The 14966-nt window shown below is 52.9% G+C and overlaps 1 protein-coding gene across 2 annotated transcripts in view; it reads left to right on the top strand.

Moving 5' to 3' along the window:
* The window catches only part of LOC143421190 (DENN domain-containing protein 4B-like), a 25981-nt gene extending 12154 nt beyond the window's left edge, over positions 1 to 13827 (top strand). For both annotated transcript variants that reach the window (XM_076890367.1, XM_076890368.1), the window contains exons 2-29: positions 1 to 54; positions 754 to 1009; positions 1099 to 1168; positions 1449 to 1618; positions 1821 to 2062; positions 2224 to 2290; positions 3063 to 3121; positions 3208 to 3352; positions 3606 to 3781; positions 4081 to 4181; positions 4267 to 4482; positions 4589 to 4734; positions 4813 to 4946; positions 5243 to 5357; positions 6675 to 6881; positions 7109 to 7237; positions 7360 to 7504; positions 7620 to 7775; positions 7862 to 8090; positions 8174 to 8474; positions 8684 to 8788; positions 8871 to 9046; positions 9203 to 9359; positions 9439 to 9678; positions 10008 to 10104; positions 10190 to 10355; positions 10481 to 10539; positions 11356 to 13827. The exon at positions 1 to 54 is cut by the window's left edge and continues 300 nt beyond it. In XM_076890367.1, coding sequence (XP_076746482.1) covers positions 1 to 54; positions 754 to 1009; positions 1099 to 1168; positions 1449 to 1618; positions 1821 to 2062; positions 2224 to 2290; positions 3063 to 3121; positions 3208 to 3352; positions 3606 to 3781; positions 4081 to 4181; positions 4267 to 4482; positions 4589 to 4734; positions 4813 to 4946; positions 5243 to 5357; positions 6675 to 6881; positions 7109 to 7237; positions 7360 to 7504; positions 7620 to 7775; positions 7862 to 8090; positions 8174 to 8474; positions 8684 to 8788; positions 8871 to 9046; positions 9203 to 9359; positions 9439 to 9678; positions 10008 to 10104; positions 10190 to 10355; positions 10481 to 10539; positions 11356 to 11501 — 4264 coding nt within the window. In that variant the 3' untranslated portion in view covers positions 11502 to 13827. The remainder of the gene's footprint in view (positions 55 to 753; positions 1010 to 1098; positions 1169 to 1448; positions 1619 to 1820; positions 2063 to 2223; positions 2291 to 3062; positions 3122 to 3207; positions 3353 to 3605; positions 3782 to 4080; positions 4182 to 4266; positions 4483 to 4588; positions 4735 to 4812; positions 4947 to 5242; positions 5358 to 6674; positions 6882 to 7108; positions 7238 to 7359; positions 7505 to 7619; positions 7776 to 7861; positions 8091 to 8173; positions 8475 to 8683; positions 8789 to 8870; positions 9047 to 9202; positions 9360 to 9438; positions 9679 to 10007; positions 10105 to 10189; positions 10356 to 10480; positions 10540 to 11355) is intronic.
* Positions 13828 to 14966: the final 1139 nt, after the last annotated feature.

Raw genomic sequence — 14966 nt, 5'->3', positions numbered from 1 at the left:
CCTGTACCTGTGTTACCGCCGAGGGCGGGACAAGCCGCCCATCCTGGACCTGGGGTGAGACGCACACACGTTTGTGGTTATGAGCTGTGATGTGTTTAAATCCTCAGACTGGTGCCGGCACGATTTCCACCTGAGAGCCGACTGATTTTGTCGATTCAGAGTTGAAGCTGAATGAAAAAACGTTTTCTTCGTGAGAATTTAACGTTAAAAACATTCGACGTGTTTTATTTTGCGTCAGCTGTATATCAATAAGAAATCCTCGTTATTCTTTTTCATCCAGCGCTCGTTTCGTGGTGTCTGTCAGTAACAGCTGGAGCGTGCGAGGCTCTGATGCAGCTGCAGGGTCTCTGGCTCGTGCGGTGCTTATTAAAGCCGAGGTTATGTCATCCACAGGATTATGTAACGCAGTGGGCAGGCCGTCGTGCTCGCCTCGTTAGTTTACACTCAGTGTTGGGAAATAACGAGCTTAGTCCTTTCAGATTAGGTGGAGCTGCAGGTTTGGACAGACCTCCAACCTCGGAGGGAACCCAGCCTTGTCCGCCTCCTGTTAGCAGGATAGGTGACAGTGGGGAGGAAGAACTGTGTTTAAACAGGAAGGACAGTCGTCTGAGGGCCTGGTTGGGGTGAGGGAGGGAGAGGGTGAGAAAAGGTGTGAGCAGCGTTCCTCCCTGCGGCGGTTCAGGCTGTGGTTAGCGATCATCGCACTGATGGTGCGACCGATGGAGGCGCTCTGATGCACTGCCCTGTCTGCAGGGTTCTGTACGAGGGGAAGGAGCAGCTGAAGCAGGGCTGGTACGTTATTGAAACCACGCCGTACAGCCGCTCGGCGAGCCTGAGCGCGGGCGGCGCCCCCACGGCTCATCGGGTCTTCCTGACGTACCGCCGGGCTCCGGACTCGCAGGGCCTCCACACGCTGGGCGTCACCGACATCGCCCTGCTGCTGCCCAGCAAGGGCGAGGTGGCGCCGCACACCTTCTGCAGAGTCGACAAGAACCTGAACACGGGCATGGTGAGTGCGGGGAGGCGGGGGTGTTTCAGGGGTTTGAGCCCCCTGTGAGTGCTGCGTCACTGACCCTGTCGCTGTTTGTGTGTCTGCAGTGGGGCCCAGCACTGCACGTGTGCTACAAGAGAGCCGTGGCTACAGCCAACGCCCTGGTGTTCGAGGCCGGTGAGTACCCGCGTGACCCCGTGTGTTTTCAGCCTCCTGCAGGAGGCGAGAGTTAGAAACGCTGCAGAGACACGGGGAGGTTCCCCCAGTCTGTGCAGCACAGCTCCCAGCTGCTCACATGGGTGATGGTTTTCATCATATGGAGCTCCCAGTACGCTCCCAGTGGAAAACCAGAACTAAGGGTCGCAATAAATCCAACAGGAAAAGTCAGGATCTGTGCTGGAGTAATCAGAGTATCGCAGGATCTGTGCTGGAGTAATCAGAGTATCGCTGCCCGCAGATCTGATCAGCCGCTACCCGGAGGAGGACCTGGACTCGTTTCCTCTGCCCGAGTCGGTGCCGGTCTTCTGCCTGCCGATGGGCGTCACCGTGGAGAGCTGGCCTCAGAACACCAAGTACCAGCTGCCCGTCTTCTCCACCTTCGTCCTCACCTCCGCCTCCGGGGACAAGGTGGGTTAGCTGGAACCACAGATGATCAGCGGGTGGAGGTGATCCGTTGTGTTGTTTACTGTGCAGTTACAACTTTGATGCTTTAAACCATTGTTACACAGAGCAGCGAGGTCGTCTTTCAGTCCGACCTCTGAACCGTAAACTAGCTCCTAACTCGAGCATGAACCGCTGTTACGTCTCCATCTTTGCTTCGTCCCTGCAGGTTTACGGCGCCGCCATCCAGTTTTACGAGTCGTTCTGCAGAGAGCTGCTGTCGGAGCGGCAGAGCATCCGCCTCGGTCTGCTGAGCGTCGTCGACCGGCGGCCCATCACCAACCGCAGCCTGCAGGTGAAGAAGAGCATCTGCGTCCTCTCTCACTGGCCCTTCTTCACCGTCTTCCAGAAGTTCCTCACCTTCGTCTACAGATACTCCATCTCCGGGCCCCACGTGCTGCCGATCGAGAAGTCCGTGAACCGTCTTCTCTCTCGGTCAGAGGCCTTCACACCGGCCTCTGACCGATAAACGCCTGCCAGCTGATTAAAAACACGTTATCACGTATGATCTGTGCACAGAAGCGATGTGTGCTGATGTCCGTTTCCTGTTTTTTTTTGTTCCCCTCCTGCAGACACATCTCCAGCTTCATGCACAACGTCCCGTTTCCTTCCCCACAGCGTCCTCGAATCCTCGTTCAGGTAAGACCCAACGAACCGACCGTGCAAATGTTTCGCCTTCTGAAAGTTCACAGCGCTGTCATGTTGTTCCGCACTGATACAACAAACCTGACGCAGGTTTGTGTGAGCTGGAGCAGGAAGTGTTTGTCCTCCAGGTCATTGCATTTGCATTAGATTTCTTCCTGCAGAGCGCCTCGACGCTGCACGGTGGACAAATGTGTTGTTTGTGTGACTGCTTCCTGTGGCAGCTCTTCCTCCCCACAGTTGCCAAGTTTTCCCTCTGATGGACGGTGTCAATAAAACTGCGATCAAACGTGACTGACGTTGTGTAATTATCCTCACTTTGTAGATCGGATCGTGTTTTTCTGATGAAACGCGTAGATGGACGAAAACGCTGTGACTTTATTCTTTGCTCCCTCCTGACAGGACGTAGGAGGCGATCTGTTTGCAGAACAAACCGGGTAACGGCGCCCACTCAGAGCCTCTCCATGAATCACTCTCATCCTGAAATCATGATTTTTAACAAGAAACAAACCTGGGTGATGATCAGTGAGGGCTTCACGTGTGATTTTACTTGATTTGGATTAATCACGTCACAGTCGCTCGTTTATTCCTGGACTTTACCAGTGCGGCTTTGCATGAGTCACAGTTCAGAATAATCCTTCTTTGTCTGGTACTCGGTTCAAAGATCCTTTTAGTTCTTGAGAAGATGGTGTGTGTGTGTGTGTGTGTGTGTGTGTGTGTGTGTGTGTGTGTGTGTGTGTGTACTGATGCCAGCTGTGTGTGTTCGCAGCTCTCGCCGTACGACAACCTGCTGCTCTGCCAGCCTGTCTCCTCGCCGCTCCCGCTCAGGTGAGTGCCAGCTTTATCCAGATGAACCACAGTACCTTTACCGTCACGCCTGTGTTTGACCTTTGACCCCTGTGTGTTTACGATAGCGGCGCGAGCTTCCTGAAGCTGCTGCAGAACCTCGGCCCAGAAAACGCCTGCACGCTGCTGCTCGCCGTCCTCACTGAACACAAGCTGCTGCTGCACTCGCTCCGACCTGACGTCCTCACCTCCGTCAGCGAGGCCCTCGTCTCCGTAAGACGCGCACACGCCCTCATTCCAAATGACAAAAGTCCCAATGCTTCATCTTTATTCTCGTGGGCCAATTAAAATGAGGGCCCCCGCTGGCCCCTGAGCCACGGATTGAAAACACTGAATCCAAAGCAAATCTAGAGTTTGTTCCGGGCGGGAGGATAAATCTTTCCTTGTGATCCCGTCAGCAGGTTCATGGTTTGCAGACAGGCCTGAATCTGTCCTGGAAGTTTGTAACTCCGGTTTCTGTGTCCAGATGACGTTCCCGCTCCGCTGGCTCTGTCCCTACATCCCTCTGTGCCCGCTGCAGATGGCAGACGTGTTGCTGGCACCGATGCCCTTCATCGTGGGCGTCCACTCCAGCTACTTCGACCTGCACGACCCCCCCACCGATGTGGTGTGTGTTGACCTGGACGCCAACACCATCTTCCAGTGAGTCTGACGCCACCTGTGCACCGAGCCCAGGATAGATGGTTAAAAAGCTCCCTTTATTCGTATCTTCAGCAGTCTTCTTCCTGCATCTGCTCTGATAATCTTTGATTATCCACAGGAACCAAACAGTTTGTGTATCCGGCTGTAAACATGTTTATTTCTGCTGAATAGTTTTAACACGGGAGTCTATGGGGCTGCCTCTCTGCTGCCTCTGCTGGACGTCAGAGGAACTGCAGCATTTGATGTTTCAGCATTATCTTCATTGGAGAAAACTTTCCTCCTCCTCTTCCTCGTTTCAGGTCAGATGACAAGAAGCCACTGTCATGGCGTTCGTTACCCAGGAAACACGGCAAGATGCTGTTCAACGTCCTCACCAACCTCCACAAGACGCTGGAGAAGAGTGAGCGACTGCAACGGCTGAACACATGAACCAGTGTGTAAACAGGGTTGCGTCATTTAGTGACTCTCACTTCTTGTGGCTGCAGTTTGCACTCCCGGCCAGGAGGAGGCGACGCTGGAGTTCCTGCTGACCGACTACGACCAAATCTACAGGCGTCAGAAGCAGCTGGAGCTGGAGATCCAGGAGGCCTTCCTGCGCTTCATGAGCTGCCTGCTGCGAGGCTACAGAGCCTTCCTGCTGCCCATCACGCAGGCGCCGTCCGACACCACCACCGACTGCAGCTCCCTGTTCAACCTGCAGGGTGCGCCCTTCGTAACGTTGGCGGCTTTTGTGTGCAGAGCTGTGAATCGGGGCGTGTGATGCACACGCTGTGAGTGAAGCTGCGCCTCTTCCTCTTTGTGCCGCAGGTTTCCTGAAGTCTCGCGATCGAACGCAGCAGAAGTTTTACACCCAGCTGACCAAGACGCAGATGTTCACCCAGTTCATCGAGGAGTGCTCGTTCGTCAGCGACCGCCACGCCTGCCTCGAGTTCTTCGACGAGTGCGTGCAGAAGGTCAGAGCGGCGATGCTTTCTCGCGTTGCTCGGCTAGCGCCCAGCTAAGGTTTTGATTGGTGTTCTCTTGCTAAGCAGGTGGACGTGGAGAAGCCGGAGGAGGTGAGGCTGATCGATCTGGACGAGACGCACAGCGGCGAGCACACCGTCTTCATCATGCCTCCCGAGGAACCGCAGGAACCTGATGGGTCTGAGTGCCCCGCCCTCTACAGGTACAGCTCCGCCCTCAGGGGCCATGGAAATGGGTGGGGTGGCTTGTTTGCTGTGGAGGTGGGAGGATGGTCAGGATGTTAACCCAGGTGACCCGTTTCCTTCTGTATGTTAGCCAATGAGCTTCCATCCTTCTGCCATCACGTAGCGTCTCGATGTGAACAGACCGTTTCAACACTTTTCATTAAACACGTTTTTATTTGCTGCGTGCAAACAGACTGAATGGCGTCCTCTCGGGGAGGAGGAGCCACGTCAGCCGTACCACCTGCTCACACTTGTTTCCCTCTCACCTGTCCAGTTACGAGACCTTCCCCACCCTCAAACTAGAGCTCTTCGACCAGCCCCAGGACCAACTCCGCGTCCCAGCCAAGGGCAGCGCTCCCAGTAGCCCCGCCCCACGCCGCACCAAACAGGTAAGACAAAGATACTGAGCAGAAATGATCTGGTCCCGTGTTGTGTTCATTCGTGTGTACAGAGCACGCTCCGACGGGAGCAGCGATGCGTTCAGGGGAGCGCCGCGCGTGGAGGTTTCCTCCCGTCCTCTGAGCTGAAGCTAGCTGTGACCCAGTTTCCCTCAGAGTGGAGGCGAGAGGAGGAGCTTTAACAGGCGTCCATTCATCATTGTAATTTAATGAACTGGTATCAATATTTCAGCACTCATTAAACATGCAGAGGCCACAGACGGCGTGACTGAGAGCGGCACAGACGGTGTTTTCTGATCTGAGCAGGAGGAGAGCATGCTGGGAGGATTTAGTCAAGTACACATCGCAGCAGTGCTGTTAAAGCTCCTCCTGCAGGAGAGCTGCAGTTTCATCAGTGGGAGTGAATCTCATTTCTACTGCTCGCTGAAAACCGTCACAGCCTGCAATTCCTCCCATGTCCACTTGAGGCTCCACGCCTAGCCTCAGCCCGCTCTCTGCTGTCGTCGAGCTAACTCACTGGACGCTCTGCAAACACAGACGACAGGCATCCTGATTAAACTAATAGTCATAATATCAGAGCTGTGATTGGTTCCTGTGAGCGATGCTCCTGGAAGTGCTGACACTCTGTGCGCAAAGAGCTGCATAAGAGCAGCGTGCTGCTGCGACGCCGGTCAGCTGTTAGACCGCTAACATTCAATAATGCGTCCGATCCTCAGCTGGACTCTGAGTGCTGTGAGTTTAAAGTCTGAGATTATGACTCAGGTCAAACTGTCACAGGTTTGTAGGCTGGCGTCGGTGCTGGGAGCAGAGGAAGGGATCCTGATTCTGCTGGTCGGAGACCAGTGCAGGCTTCCACTCTGTAAACCCTGCAACAGACTCGGGACCGTGTTCTGATCTGGAGCTCCACAGGGTTCTGTCTCGGGACCCCGTCCTGTTTTCTTTGCACGTGCTCTCTGCAGGTCGATCACCAACATTTACAGCTGTATTTAGTAGGGCTGCAACGATACACAAAATTCACGGTTCGATATTTTTTCAATACAAAAAAATGTTCATGCCTTTTTAATTTGTCATTTATTAAAATTATAAATATATATTTTAACTCAAAAGTACAGTTTTTAAATGTAATGTTGCTGAAACAACAAAGGGATAAAAAAATAAATATCTGATGGAGGAATCACTCATCTTTGGAAAAGAGAGTTTATTACAGAGAAATGGCTCTTTCAAAATAAAAGCTCTACTATTTTAAAGTCATGATTCAGACGCTGAACACCTGCTCTGACCTCCTCCTCCTCCTCCTCCTCCCTCCAGGAGATCAAGTTGGCTCAGAAACGGGCCCAGAAGTACTCGGCAGTGCCGGACATGTGGTCCAAGTGCCTGCTGGGTCACTGCTACGGCCTCTGGTTCATCTACCTGCCCACCTTCGTCCGTGCGGAGACCGCCAAGGTCCGCGCCCTGCACACAGCCTACGACGTCCTCAAACACATGGAGAACCGCAAGGTGGTGCTGCCGGATGAGGTGAGGCTCAGACGGGGTCAAAGGTCGCTGCTGTGACATGTTTATTTGACTTGTTGACCTGAGACGTTTAGAAAAATCCACCCGAGTTTCAGCTGTGACAAACTCGCAGATCGTTGGAGCCCCGAGTGCTGACACGGAGGACTCGAATATGATGATATGAGCACCAGGTTACGCTGTGTGTGTGTGTGTGTGTGTGTGTGTGTGTGTGTGTGTGTGTGCGCGCGCAGGTGTGTTACCGGATCCTGATGCAGCTGTGTGGTCAGTTTGGGCAGCCAGTCCTCGCCGTCAGAGTCCTGCTGGAGATGAAGAAGGCGGGAATCACACCGAACACCATCACCTACGGATACTACAACAAGGTCACACACGCACAGACACACAGTGACGTGGCGAGGACGGTGCGCGTCACCTGTTCAGGTGTTTTCCTGATGTTACGGCGTGAACTCTGAACGTCCTCGCTGACGCCGTTCTCTCTCCTCAGGCGGTGCTGGAGAGCAAGTGGCCGTCGACCAATCAGGGCGGGCGTCTCCGCTGGGCCAAGCTGAGGAACGTCCTGCTGGCTGTGGCCCAGTTCAGACAGCCAATCAAACGGCGGCAGAAGAGCGGCTCCGTGGGTTCGCGTGGAGGTCAGACATCTTTAAGTTTATGATTTTAATTTTCAGACGGCGGGGAGCATTGATGGCTGACCCCACCATTACGCAGGAAGTAGCCCTGACCTTTCATTTATATGTTTGGTTACAGAAACGGCGGCGGAGTTTGACCGAAGGCCCCGCCCCCACTCCTCTCTGATTCGTCAGTCCAGTTGGAGCGGTCTGAGTGAAAGCTCGAGTCACGAGTCTCTGACTGGCCCGCTGGTGAAGAGCAACAGTCTGAGCAGCATGAAGATGGCGAGCGACAGTAAGAGGCGGCCTGCTCAGCTTCGCCGCGTCCTCCTCTTCCTCTGTGACATCATCGTCTCACTAATTCTCCTTTCTGCCCCACAGAGGTCAAACCGGGTAAGAAGTCCGTCCTCCGTGAGGCGGGGGCCAATGGCTGCGCAGACGCCGTCTCCCGTAAACCCCCGCTGGGACGGCGGGACACGTCCACGCCGCCTCCAGCGCCCTCCGGTGGAGCTCTGGTTCAGCGGAGTCAGGTCTGCCTCTCCAGCTTCTACAAAGAGTGCGTGGAGTCGGCCGACTCGGAGCTGGACTTGCCCGCTGAGGCAGACAGACGGTCAGTTTCACCTTCACCTGTCTGACATCGATTCTGGCCTCTGATTGGACGTTTCTTCACCCGTGTGCGTGTTTGATCCTCAGACCTGCCGACGTGCAGGGCTCGTCCGGCAGGAACAAAGCTGTCGATGAGAACTACAACAACGTCTCCTCCCCGAGCCGAGGAGGACTGGCGGGCAAACTGCAGCAACTCCTCACGCCGACCAAACACCGAGTGTCCGTGCGACGAGCCGCCAGCGTGGGCGACCGGCGCCCGGGAGGAGGGGGAGGAGCGGGAGGAGGAGTGATTGGACGAAGAGTGTCGGACCAGAGGCCGTCGAGGAAAGGTCAAGTGGCCGAAACTCTCCTAAAAGCAAAGGAGAAGCTGGTCAACGCCACATCTGAGGTAACGGCGGCGTCTTCGCGTTTGCTCGTGTCAGATCGTTGCTCGGAGGTGTGTGATGTGAGCCTGCAGCTGTTTGCTGCTGTTGATGGAAGTCTGTGTTGGTTCGTGAGCATCGTCTGCACACATTCCAGTATTAAAGTGTTCCTTGTTTTTGCTCCTCGCAGGTGTTAACAGACTCTCTGTCACTAATCTACTTCCTGTCTTCTCAGAGCTCGCTGTCTGTGGGAAGCGACCTCGACTTGATGGATGTGCCGAGTCCTGCGTATCCTCTACGCCGGTCCTGGGACGCCAATCAGGAGGGGGTGGGAATAGAGGTAAATGGAGCGTGTTTAGGAACGCTGCAGCAACTGGACTGGTCCCGTCGGTTAACCTGAGCCCCTCCCCCCGTGTGTCCAGGTGTTGATGTCCAGCTGCTCGCTTTGTCGTAGCTGCAACTCGCTGGTTTACGACGAGGAGATCATGGCGGGCTGGACATCGGACGACTCCAACCTGAACTCCTCCTGCCCGTTCTGCGGCTCCTCCTTTGTTCCCTTCCTGAACGCCGAGATCTGTGACCTTGGACCCGTCAGCAGGTACAGCTGGTTTAGCACGTTGCTGTGGCCTAAGGTAACCAGAGGTGTTCCTGCAGGACGGACGGCTGCTGGTGGTCAAACTCCAGAAGCATAGATCGTTTATGCCGCATTGACAGGTGTTTCCTTTCCGGAGCTGACTTTTCTTTGCCTTGTCAGTGCGGACCGCTGCAACTGGAACCTGGAGGACGAGGTGGAGAGTGCCGTGAGGCCCCCCAGTGGTCACGAGGCGTCCGTGCGACCCCAGTGTAACGGGCTGAGCGAGGACTCCAGCTCCGAGACCAGCAGCTACTCCGAGACCAGCAGGACCACCACGGTAATGCTCCGCAAAGCCGTTTCTCTCACACATCATCCTCACCGGACGTCTCACTCACAGACTCCACCCCCTCCATCAGGGTTCGTCAGTGGGCGGCGTTCCCCAGGTGACCGTGGCCTACCTGAGCCCTCTGGTTCTGAGGAAGGAGCTGGAGAGTCTGCTGGAGAACGAAGGCGAGGCGGTCCTGGCCCAGCCTCAGTTCCTGGACAACCACTCCATCATCTTCTGGAACCTGGTGTGGTACTTCCAGCGCCTCGGCCTGCCCAACAACCTGCTGCAGCTGGTCCGAGCCTCACCGCTGGTCAGCCAGTTCACACAGGTAACACAGTTAGGCGAAGTTATGGCAGCCAGGTGGGCGTGTCCAAGAGGAGAGAAAAACAAAAAGGGCAAAATGAGGTCGACTGTGGTGAATGTGGGGTCGGCTCGGTGCTGTGTGCCGGCTGGGGTTCGATGTTGAATTTGAAGCCTGCACTTTGGCATCACGTCCACCAGCAGCGTGGCTTTTTTGTCTGCATCGACAGACTGTACAGGACACCTGCTAATCAGTGACATCCCAATAAAACCTGAGCTCACGCCGCGGTGACCTCACAGCAGGCATGTTATCGGTTAGATGACGCCTGGCTGACTCTCGTCGTTTGTGTTTCCCAGTCGGAGAACTCGGCAGTGAGAGTGAGACTCCTGTGGGACACCCTGACCCCCGACACAGACCAGTGGCCCCCCCTCTACGTCCTCTGGAGGATCCACAGTGAGATGAACACACGTTTATTGTTGAGTTGTTGACTTTTTAACATTTAAGCATTTAAGCCGCCATCCTTCTTTCCTTCCAACAGGTGGCGTCCTGATGAGAAGCTACAGCTGGCGGAGGCACAACCACCCGTTCACCCTGTCCTTCCTGGAGGAGGTGCTGCGGTGGGTGGGCATGAATGAGGTGCACAAGGCCGTCACGCTCTTCCTGGACACGCTGGCCAAACAGCCGGGAACCCCCAGGATCCAGAGGTGAGCCGGCAGGCGCAGAAGTTTGTGAAACGGAGACGGGCAGCAGCGAGACGACCTGAAAAACGTTCAGCTGAGGTTTTACTTTGATGCGGTGAGATGTGAATTTTGTGTTTTCTGTCTGGCAGGAGTCTGTACAGAGAGTTCCTCTTCCTCACGCTGGCAGCCATGGGCAAAGATCACGTCGGTAAGAACACGCCACAGGCTAGCAGCTAGCATTATTATTATTAGTATGTTCTGCATTCGTGTTTGTGGGCGTTTCCTGTGAAGCTGATGTCTGTGAATAAATTACAGACATGGACCAAAGGAAGAAATGTTTAGATTTTGGAGGTCAAAGGTCGAGGCTGCCCGCCCGTCCATCCACCCAATCCACTCATCCATCCACCAATACATGCATCCACCCACCCATCACTAAATTGATGGTGCGAACTCTTGGAGTCCACCATTTAATCTCCTAACCTGTCATCAGGAGGTGGAGCCTGGTTTCAGATGATCGCCACACAATCAATTTAACTTTATTCATACAGCGCCAAATCACAACAACAGTCGCCTCAAGGCGCTTTATATTGTACAGTAGATCGTACAATAATATAAAAAGCAACAAGAGTACAATAACCTCAGTTTGATCTGAATGAAGAAGCAGAAAGTTAGCGGCCGTCCGGGCCTTTATGTCTTTAAGACACTCAGGGAGTAAGAGCCAAACCGTGAGGCCCTGCAGGGCTCGAAGATCGCTCAGGTCCATCCTCCTGTCGTGTCACTCTGCAGTATGACTGCTGAGCTCCTCACGGCACCATCAGCAGACGTGTTCATGCTGCGTGGAGACTGCTCCCAGCAGAACAGAGTAACTGGTCAAACAGTGTTAAATCAGGAAGCACACGACTTTGACGGCTGTTCCTTTACATGGGTGTGGTCTGTAGTTCAGTCACAGACTCGCAGATTTTAACCTTCGACATCTTTGAGGTCAGCTGTTCGATGGTAACTCCTCCTCCTCTCTCTCTTACAGCGGCGTTCGATAAGAAGTACAAGACGGCGTACTCTCGGCTCAGCGGTACTCTGGGTCGGGAGGAGCTGCGGAAGAAGCGAGCACAGCCTCCCAGCCCGAAGGCCATCGACTGCAGACGCAGCTTCCACCCGCCTCTCGAATGCTGAAACGGGTCCTGGTGACGTCCCCCGCGCTCGTTCATCCCTGCGAAGGGAAAACGGCGAGCCTTTGGATCCCCGCTGCCTTCACCTGCTCGTGTTCTTCACCTCTCTGCTGCCTCCAGGTGGAGGTCGGAGTGCCGCACTCCTTCCTGTCCTGTCCTTCTTTTGCCTCGTCGGTGTGAATCCAGACGCTCTACGGCTCCATCAACGATCCTGAAAGTAGATCCGGCAGCAGGAGACAAAAGGAACGCACTTCTCTCAGCAGCATTCTGAGCCGTGATTGGTGCAGCGTCGAAGGCGAGGGCTGGTTAGAAGCTCGGGCCGGGCTGCCTGATTTAAAGATGCACTGCATGGTCACGGGCGAGCCTCACAGTTTGTTTTTAAAGCGTGGTCGAGAAGGACTTTCAGACGTTTTTTATTAGTGTTTTTGAACGACTCGTTGTGCTGGGAGTCGTCCAGAAGATGGTCGGCCTGTCACAATGAAGCTGCAGTTTGAGTCTTTCCATGTGACCACAGAGGCCAAGGTTAGGACACAGGAAATGGCAAAAAACCCAAACCTCTCACATCCTCCAGTCACCGCTGGATTCCCTCTGCAGCTTTGTGGTGCTGGTGCACATCAGCGAAGCACGACTGAAGCAGGTGACCTGACACGAGCTTCCACGGAGGCGGAGTGAAAGTCTCGGAGAGCGAGTTAGCAATCTAAGTACAACAGCGGTCACCTGTAAAACCCGACCGGCGACAAAGATCACCGATCATAACGAGTAGAGTAACCTCCCCCACACACGGCTGTAATCCTCTCATCCACCGCCCGCTGCCTGACCTCCACGATGAAGCTCGAACTATTTCCTGTTAGAATCCAGATGGCAGTACAGGAAGTTCCCCTCTGTTTGGACCTGGAGACTCACCTGGAGGCCCGACGCACTCATTCGGGAAGTGCTGTGTGATGTGAAATCTGTATTATAACAAAGTGTAGATATTTATGGCTCTAATAAAGCAGAGGGTGTAATAAACAGGTTGTTTCAGCGGCAGAATGCAGAGCAGAGCTTTTTGATGGAGCTCAGCGACTCAGCGTTAAGGCTGAAGAGGAAAGAGGACGATTTAATGCACGCTGTCATGTGTTGATGCTCGGAAGCTTCGCTGGTTTCAGCTCAGAGCGTCTGGTTTGGGACAAGCGAGGTCAGAGGAAATAAACGATCCAATTTACAGACAAGTTTCCCTTGAAGGCGTCGCCTTCTCCTTACGGTCCGCCCTGCGAGCACCAGCAGCTACCCTGACCGAGGAATCCGCAGGTCCAGATGATTTGAATCCTGACTCGCTCCGTCACGTCTCTGAGGGTCTTCTAGTTGTACCTGGAGCATTTAGCCTTGCATGGGGTCTTTTATTTTGAAAGGTGGCTTGTTTCTGACTTCCTGTTCTCTGCTCTGAGTAGCTTGGTGTGGTTTCTGTCAAAAATAGCACCCCTGCTTATTTTGAGCAGCAGGAGTCAGGAGTGCCGCATCACTGTGCCCACGGCATTCTGGGTAACACACCTTACCTGATCTGAGAGCTCATTGGTTGTTCAGATAAGCAGTGGGTGGAGCCTCTGCAGATCTTTTGTTAGTTTTTTTTAAATATTAAAAAACAAAAAACTTCATATTTCCTTTTGAGGCCACGTTTGCTGCACGGCTGATGTTTTTGTTGGGTCGTGTGTGATTGTCCTGAACCAGATGCTCAGTTTGTGACCTGATGCCCGTTCACGTCTGGTCTGTCAGCTGACCCACAAAGCTAACAGTTTGCTCTAGGGCGTCTCAGCAGCAGCAGGAATCAAACCGGCGACTTCTCACTGATATTTCCAGCTTCATATTTTTAGTGTCATGGAGCAGCTTTGCATGATTCACAGTTCAGAATAATCCTCCTGTGTCAGGGCTCAGCCCCTCAGTCACCCTCTGCTTTGGCTACTGTCTCTTAAGCTGCCAGCTTTCCTCTGATTGGACAGCTTGCAGAAGCATGCGGGGGACAGATGGCTGAATAAATGTGAGTTTTTGGTTTACAGGGGGGGGCACTGTAACGTGTTATGAGACTAAAGCACGCTCACGCTGATGATTGCGTCATCAGTGAAATAGTTCCTGCTGCAGCCGAGCGCCCCGGAGCCAGGCGTGAACTTCAAGCTGTGGTTAAACTCGTTTGAGTCTGTAACCAGCCAGCTGACCGCCTGTGGTTAGAGCCGGCTCAGGCGGGCGCATTTAAACTGATATTGTGTTTGCTGTTGTAATTTATAAATGCTCGTGATTTCAGTTGTAAATGTTTTTTAAGAAAACAAATAAAAGTGAGCAGAGTTTGCAAATACATTAAATTTATGATTATTTTGGTGTGATATTTCACAGCTGGTGCGGGCTGCTGGACTTCACCGCTGTGAAACTTCCACGTTAGCATTTTAGCGAATCTCTCTTTGAACTAGAGCTCCGACGTCCGTAACCTCACAGCATCGTCACATGACGTTATTAAAAAGTCAAAAGCTCAGAGTGCAGGTGAAGCTAGCGGATGGAGCCGCCGCCTGTCAGTCAAAGAGGCCACGCCCCAAATGCCAACTTTCAGCCTTAATCCGGTTGTTCAGTGATGACGCGACGAATCCTACTTCCGGGTCTAAAGTAGTCTGCGTTTAATATGGCTTTTGTGTTGTTAACATGTTTAATGTTTTGTATTTTCTTCTATTTGATCTCAAAAAGCTCCTAAAACAGTCAGTGATCCCTGTTGACCTCCCTCGGCTTTTATTACCACTAATCATTTATTTAAGCTCAGTTTTTAAAACCTTAGGATGTAACTACAGCCCAGCCCATGCAGCAGTATATGAATGACTAACCTCGTATTGTGGATGGATTATCTCAGTTGTTCTCCTGGCTGAAGTTTGGTCCTTTTACAGCATCCTGCCATGCGATTACATTTGTTCCTGACCACCGAGAACACTCACGTTAACTTTTATCGAGTGGAAAAAAAGTTAGCTTGTTTATATTATGCTAACATAGCTGTGTCGCTAGCGGTCACGTAGCACATCATTATATAGCAGCTAGCCCAACTTCAGTAACCCTACAAACGTCACTGCTGTTTAGTTTTCTGTCTTCATTTATGCTGGAAGTGATAACAGAGCTGTACGTTTGAATTTGTTTCCAAAACCCCGCAGTCAGGACATGCTATATTGTATTTAGATAGAAGCTAGCGAGCTAACTCCCTGCTAACTTCTAACTCCGTTAAATGTCAAAAATTCCGTTTTCATGGATGCCTGGATGTTAAACTCAATTGTTACACCTGGTAGAGCAGAACGCTGATCATTTTATTAAAGATGAAAGACTTTAGACAGTTTTTCAACTCTCAGTAATGCCATAGTGATCGTTTGATATATGGACCTGCAGCAGAGTTTAGACCCAGACACTGCTAGTGACGTCAGACTGAACAACCGGATACAATTTAAGAATAGAACAGAATATAATTTATTTT

This window comes from Maylandia zebra, linkage group LG11 (assembly GCF_041146795.1).
Source record: "Maylandia zebra isolate NMK-2024a linkage group LG11, Mzebra_GT3a, whole genome shotgun sequence".
Taxonomy (NCBI): Eukaryota; Metazoa; Chordata; class Actinopteri; order Cichliformes; family Cichlidae; genus Maylandia; species Maylandia zebra.
The sequence above is the reverse complement of the archived record's forward strand: the minus strand, read 5'-3'. Positions and strand labels throughout refer to the sequence as shown.